This window comes from Telmatherina bonti (genome assembly GCF_933228915.1).
Source record: "Telmatherina bonti genome assembly, chromosome: 9".
Lineage (NCBI taxonomy): Eukaryota > Metazoa > Chordata > Actinopteri > Atheriniformes > Telmatherinidae > Telmatherina > Telmatherina bonti.
In genome coordinates this window covers 30,120,008-30,127,412 of record NC_136627.1, presented here as the reverse complement: position 1 = coordinate 30,127,412, position 7,405 = coordinate 30,120,008, and the positions used below count along the sequence as shown (strand labels likewise).

General features: G+C 37.8%; 1 protein-coding gene across 1 annotated transcript in view; it reads right to left on the bottom strand.

Moving 5' to 3' along the window:
• Positions 1–355: 355 nt before the first annotated feature.
• The window catches only part of frem2b (FRAS1 related extracellular matrix 2b), a gene marked incomplete at its 5' end in the record, with an annotated part of 50,939 nt that continues 43,889 nt past the window's right edge, over positions 356–7,405 (bottom strand). Inside the window, 8 exons of the mRNA XM_079246985.1 lie at positions 356–1,003; positions 2,665–2,811; positions 2,904–3,091; positions 3,601–3,727; positions 4,567–4,701; positions 4,824–4,951; positions 5,109–5,213; positions 5,329–5,521. Of these exons, the coding sequence (XP_079103111.1) occupies positions 500–1,003; positions 2,665–2,811; positions 2,904–3,091; positions 3,601–3,727; positions 4,567–4,701; positions 4,824–4,951; positions 5,109–5,213; positions 5,329–5,521 (1,527 nt within the window). The 3' untranslated portion in view covers positions 356–499. The remainder of the gene's footprint in view (positions 1,004–2,664; positions 2,812–2,903; positions 3,092–3,600; positions 3,728–4,566; positions 4,702–4,823; positions 4,952–5,108; positions 5,214–5,328; positions 5,522–7,405) is intronic.

Sequence of the window (7,405 nt, the reverse complement as noted above, 5' to 3'; positions counted from 1 at the left end):
CCAAATGTCTTAGGCACACACTGAATCTAATTCATTTTCTGTTACAAGAGACAGATTTTGTGTGAGCAAATATATGGACAGTATCTTTATGCACTTAAACAAAGCCTGTTATTAATAACTACATCAGTGAGCAACGTATCCAGCTTTTCTTGCAAAACAGAAAATGCCATTCAAGTTGAGAGGGATCTCCTGTAGCACCTTTGGAAATGTAGTTTCACCATTTTGGATCAATTGGCATCAGATATCAATCCACAACAATAAATGAGTTAGACAACTGAATGAGTACCTTGAAACAGCGAACAACACTGCCCATCTCCTACTTAGTGTCCAGATCACTTCCTGGTTGTGGAAGTAAAGGAGTATTTCAAGTAGTTTTGTGAAAAGAATCCAAGCTCTTGTAGTTTGTGTTGCTTTGACAATTTTTATATATATTTTTTTAGCAAAATGTGAGGCACTTGCAAAATAAAAATATCAACTAAATCTATCAGTCTTCCATTTGTTAGACCTCTGAACTGTCACTGTTGCTGAGGCCTCGGGTCATCATAGGCTCTGCATTGCTGGAGGTCTTGGGTACTTCTTTTTTCTCTTGTTTAGACCGTACTAATAACACCAATACAATGATGAGGAGCACAGTGAGGAGCAATCCCACAAAGATGCCAATGATCAACACAAGGCTGTCATCACTGTCTCTCTGGTTGAGTTCACGAGGGACGATTCCTTTGGTGAAGATCTTCCTCTCTGGACTTGTTTTGTGCTGGCTGTTTCGGTCCAGTGCGATGTGCAAAATGTTGGTGCCACGGTTATTGCTCACCCCAATTTCCTCTATTATGTCCAGCACATCACTGGCTGATCTTCTGGTGCGAGTTTGACTCTTTGGCAGAGAATTTGTTTGTTGGCTTATCATGTGATATTCCAGGCTTCTCTTCCCAATGCCACGGTTAGCATTGTCCTTGGAACGGACAGTGTAGATGGTGTGCATGTACCATTCTCTCCCTGCAGCCACCTGGCAAGGGAAACAAAACAGATGTTATTTAGAGAGCCAACATTATGTTAAATCATAGGACCATTTTGCTATTTGTCCATCCAACACATTTCTGCTGCACTCACCATCTTTATCAGGTACTGTCTCTCAGATTGAAGTATAACCTTAGAAAAGCCTGGGTGATATAGTACAGCTGCACAATAAAATACAATTATTATTATTATTATTATTATTAATACTTATAATAATAATAATAATAATAATAATAATAATAATAATAATAATAATAATAATAATAATAATAATAATAATAATAATAATAATAATAATATTTATGGTGAGGTTTTGAGCAGAAGAAAAAAAAATTGATCCCTCTAAAAGAGCCTTTTGGATGTTTAAAAGAATCTCTCCCAAAATACTCTGACACTGGAATTGGATTTTGTGGCCCTGTATTTAGCTTTGCTTTGCCTTTTATCAAAACTCCAAGTTTCTGTCTTAAACCTTTTAACTGAATTTAGAACAAGGAATGTCAATGCATCAGTCCTCCAAGTCCAGGGTGAATAATGGCTCTTGCTAATAAAAACTTATGGGACATTTATTTATGTGGCATTAAAAAGGTGAATTAAGATGCAACTGCTCGTTCTTTGCTGATGTGCCAAACTAACTCTGGGACTCACAATGTAAAAGTGTGAAATGATGACACTTATGACTTATAGAAGAAAAACCAGGACTGCCAATAGAAATTTTGGGGAGCAATTATGTTTTTGTTTCAGAGACCACCTCTGGGGTGGATTTGTGGCCTTTTACATTATATGCACAATGACACGCTACATTGCTGAAAATGAAGGGAAAGTCCTTCTTAAAAAGATCCTTTTCACAATGAAGCAGATCACTGATTTATTTTATTTATGATTATAATTCCCTTATAAAATCAAAAACATAGTCCATCATGAAATCCCTTCTTATGACATTAAGCTTGTGTCTACCATTAGACATAAAACTATTCCACTTTCATAGAATTACTGTTATTTTAAGATACATCATTAAATGTCATAAAATGTCTGTTGTTGTATATTGTTTTTATCTGGTCAAATAAAAACAGTACAGCATTATTTCAAACACATATCATTGTCTGGTTAGGTATAAAAGCAGAATAAATGAGCAAATACTTCCTGTCAGCGGACCTAGTGATTCTTTTTCTTCTTTTTTTGTTTTAACAAGGAATGAAACACAGACACACAGCCTAGAAAAAGTCCTTTAGACAAGAAAGGGTGAAACTATAAGTCATAAGTGACTTGTTGTCAGAGGCCATAGAGAAACCAGCCCACATAGTGGCAGGATTGTTCAATCAGGGATCTTACCACAAGGAACAATAAACTGTCTAGTCAGTAAGTCTTTTTTTTCTCACATTGTTACAAGAAAAAGAAAAACTTAATTTAGAAAATATATTTCTTGTAGTTACGATATGTGACTCAGAATTTTATTTCTACTTGCTCAATATTTAAAAGAACGTCATATTCACACCAGTTTCACAAAATTTACAAGACTGCATTAGGTAGTAAAATAAAATAACCATAAAATAACCACAGGAGTGTGCATAGAAGAGTTGGTAAAATAAAAGAACAAATACTGTTTAAAGGTGTAGACTAAATTTATTTACAGTACTTTGCTGTAATTCTGACCTGAAAGAGAGCCGCAGAATCCATTCTGAAACCATCTGATCCAGGTTGTCTCACCAAGACTAAAGCACTGGGATCATCCACTGCCAGCAAGGCATTAAAGGCTACATCTCCAAATGAGCGAGCCTGGGTTTCTGGCTGGGCTTTATCCTGGAGGGACAAAATCCCACATGAGGGAATAATGACATAACAACTGGAGAAAGGGCACAAGAATAATGATATGACATCATTTTATCACTTACAATGATCTTGAATCTATAGAGTAGCGATGGAGCATCAACTAAACAGCCAAACTCAAAGTTGCTAGGGTTGTATTTGGGGACATATCCATCAGCTCCAGTACAAAGGAACACCTTCTCTATATTACATATAAAGGAATCTCCCAAGTTCTGCACTGGATCCACCATCACTCTGCCGTAAACCGTATCACCTGTTGAAAGAGAAATTCAGTTCACATCACTGCAAAACATACCTGATATTAAAAACATCTATATTAAGTATATTAATAAATGATTAAATCTGTTCCCCAGCTATATTGATAGAAAATCTTGAAACCCCCCGTTTAATACACTTTATACTCCTACGCCCACTAGAGGAAGGCCCTAAGGACTTTTCAAAAGTTCTTTCAGGAACTTTTGGAGAGAAATAAGTTTTGGTCTCCTACTGCTGAGTTGTTTGGAGAAAGGATGTGAAAGAAGTGAATGTGACTCTTCACAAAAGCCAACTTTTCTTTTCACTTTACTTATTGAGTCAGGAAATATTGGAGAACAACCCTGAATGAACAAAAATAAATTGGGAAGACTTCTTTATGATCCACAGAAAGGAGAGAATTCCAAAGGGAGGAGCAACTACCTGGTTATTGAATTTTGGGGCTTTATATTTTCTTTTTTTTAATTCACACTGTGTTTATATGTTGTTGGCCGAAAGCTAATCCTTTACCTTGTGAGAAAGCAGTGTCACTGTCCTGTCCAAAGCCCATGGAGCCATCTGAGAGCCAGAGCGTCTTTTTTGAGAGTAAAATCATTTGTGTGTTCAGACTGAACTCAGCAGCAACTGGGTCGCTAACCTAAAAATACACCAAAGAAAGAACACAACAAGAATACAGTGTATCTAATGACAGGGCAAAGTAACATATATGATAAACTCTTTTTAGAGTCATTTGGAATTTAAAGACATTTACTGAAGTTTGAAGTCACTTAGATGGGAATATGACAATATTTGAGTGTATTAATCTGGTCATCTTTGCGATGATCCAAGAAAATGTATATTTTCATAGTGATACAGTATATACTAAGCACAACCTGATGGACTAAAAGCAGAATGTTGCAATGACAGCTTTTCACAACTTTGGCATGCTTACTAACAGGCAACATTCATTTTCTTTGCTTTGTGTTCACTACATGATCACATTAGTTTACTTCAGATTTACAGCACATGAGCTCTATCTCCACAGTAATTTCCTACACGTGAACATTTGCCCTTTTTTTTTTTTTTACAGATTTCCATGAAAAGGTTTTGAAAGTCAGCCCCAGTCACATGATTTGGAACAGTAACGCAGATTATTGATGCTTTTCTATGTCAGCACAGCTGATTCAATTAAATGGTTTCTCATAAACAGCCTGTTAAGTTCTGCACAACCCTGTCAATGGCCTGTTCGTTTAATAAGATGTGTCAAAGGAGGGAAACATCTAAAATGTACAGGACAGTACCTGTTGACAACCAGAGCTTAACACCGCTGGTTTAGAACAAGAACCATGTTATTTCATGGCATCACCCAAACAGACTGATGATCAAAACTATACAAATAAATACTGCACACCATTCTTAAATTACCTAACTTAAATAGACCTACTTTTTATCTTTTCAGTAAAATTACATTTATTTTTTAGAAAAAGGGCAGCTTACCTGCTGAAAGCGGATATCCAGGTCAAAGGTGAGAGGTTCTCTCGGATTGCAGGCAGGAGGGATGGTGTACTCCAGGCTTGGTGGAGATGTACAGGGGATCAGCTTCACTGTATACAACCCAGAATAGTCACGCACCTGAAATAGGAAATTATGTTTCGAAGGGAATAGGCGTTAAACAACAACAACAGCAAAAAAAAAAAAAAAAAAAAAAAAAACAGAAAAAAGCACTACTAAAACTATTTGACTGCTCTACTCACTGCAAAATCCGAGATGAAGTTCCATTGTTGGACAGGTTGATTGTAGGTCAGCTCACTCCTCACAAGGCTGAGGTTAAAGGTTAATCCAGGATGGTCCGGACACATAACCATGGAGGTGAGGGATGAAGCTGATTGACAAAAAGATCACTTGACAACTAGTACATTTAAGTGTAAACTAAAATACTTCATAACAACTAACAATAAGTCACATATAAACTACACAGAATCTTATGACACACCATAAAGAAACACCATATATATATTATATATACTGGTATACAGTACCTGGGTGTGCAAACACAAACAGGCCTCTAAATCGAGCCTCAGTGCGAAAGTTGACCACCAGCTGTCCCTCGCCGTTTATACGCATGCTGGTTGGGTAAAGGGCACCTACAACAACAGTGTTAGACCAATTCATATTAACTAATATGATCAATTTAAAGAATTCCATCTGGTGATCATGACACACAACACAGCTACAGCCAAATCACTGCTCAAATCTTGCCTTGAAGTTCAGCCTCTGGTGGGCTACCGATACCGTCCCTCCACAAGATGGCAGTATCGTACACAAATGTGAGCCTCAGCTCTGACTGCAAGTCAAAGTGCTGCCAACCTCCTGCTCCCACAGGCGAGTGGAAGACATATGACACATGGAGAGGGACTCGAAGGGTCACAAATGATTGGATGAGATTCAGCACCTGCAGTGAGAAACAGAACGAGATGTGTGTTTGATTCAAACTTCACTTGCTAATGTGCCTGATGTATGTTCTGTTCTGAATAGTGCTTCATTAAGTCAACAGATTTATGGGGCCTTGCAAAACAAGCTTTAGAAAACCTAAATCACAGTTTACTGGGAGCTAATGCATTGTTTCCCTGAAGCAGGTATCATTATGCTCACTGAATGATCCATAACAGGAACATTCAACACTTTTATGCATATGACTAGGAACTCATACCACGAGAGACAAAGTCCTGCATTTTTCTCACTGCGACTATTGATGTGTTGATCTTATGTTAAACATTCCATTCTCCAAAAGATTATCCTGCAATGGCCAAAGTCCTTAGAGGGAGCACATTGGTATCTGCTCTTTCCTTTGACCTGTGAGAGGTACCTGCCTGCACTAGCTTTGTGCTCATGTGGAGATGTGCCTTTGCCTCTGGGCAGTGAGGGCCCAGGCAAATGATTTGCTGAATGGCCTTCTGACACATCCTGCTGGGCTTTAATAGATTCCCGTGGTCATGTTAAGCTGGTCACTAAGCTCTGCACCATGACATGTCACTGGCCCCAGCCTCCACTGAGTTGTCTCCAATCAACCTGCTAGCCTTTTTAGAGGAGTACTTGGGTCACAGAGCACTGACAAACAAAACTTGTGCCCTTTTTGTTGATCCAGTCTTTCAAATCCTGAACCTGTGTAGCTTCACTCTGTGTATCTACATATAGAACCATTTTATGATTAAACTCAATAAAGCTGAATGTATATAATTTCTTTCTTGATGAAAATAAACAATACATAGTTTATAATAACTTATTATAAACATTGATTATGTTTGTTCAAAGGTATCCATGTGGTCACTAATCGGTGAAGTAAAAACACAGTCAAGATATTCATCAATTATTATGTATTCAGTGTTAGATGTTAATGTGTTACCTGATTACAGGCCTCAAGGTATTACTAGTGCCAGAAGTAGATTTGGTAGTACTTGCAGCAGACTGCTTACTTGTCAAGGCAAGTTTATTACGGCTAGATTCATGTTCACATTATGTGGTTAGAAGCAACAAAGTTCCACTTGTTGAGAAAGGCTATTATCACCTGGGTGATGCCTTTATTATGAAACAAACCTGGAGCTATGTAAAATGAGAATCTCGTAGTAAAATGGAAAAACCAATGTACATGTACGCACTTATAGGCACAAGAAGTCAAATTATATTTGCCTGTGCTTCAGGGTTGAAATTAATAATCCTCAACAAGGATTGCAGTTAAAAATTTCCCCATGATGTCTCCCTATATTCTTTCAGAGTTTTTTTTTTTTTTTTTTATCAACTCCTTGCCTTAATTAACTCAATGTGAACTAGGAGCAAGTTTCCAAGGTGAAAGCAAATGTTGAAGGCTGTAAGGCATGTGTGCCAGGGGGTGAGACATTTCCTCCCTCTAGCACTTTGTGTAACATCTGCTGCTGCAAAGAGCACATGGTACATGGAGCAAAGAAGACCAGTAGGGATTTTTATTAGACTGCTGGCTATTGACTTGCTACTTTGACAAGACAAATAACTTGCGTTCCCAGGAACTGAAGTGGCCAGGTGCTGGGTTAGACATTACTGCAGAGGTTAATATGAGTCTAGAGACAATTACTTCTTCACAGGCTTGTATTTACTTTAGGTTCTTTCAAGAAAACCAAGTGGGTAAGTAAAGTTTAATATGGCTGGTAATCATTAATCAGGACTGGAAAAAAGCAAGACTCTATATTTTGAAGAGGCCAGTGACTGCTGAGTGCATGTTCCTATCTAACGTGAAGGGCTTTTCTTTTAACTGAATGGTGTCACCTTGTGTCTACAGATGAATTAAGGGGTCAAAGGTGAGCTG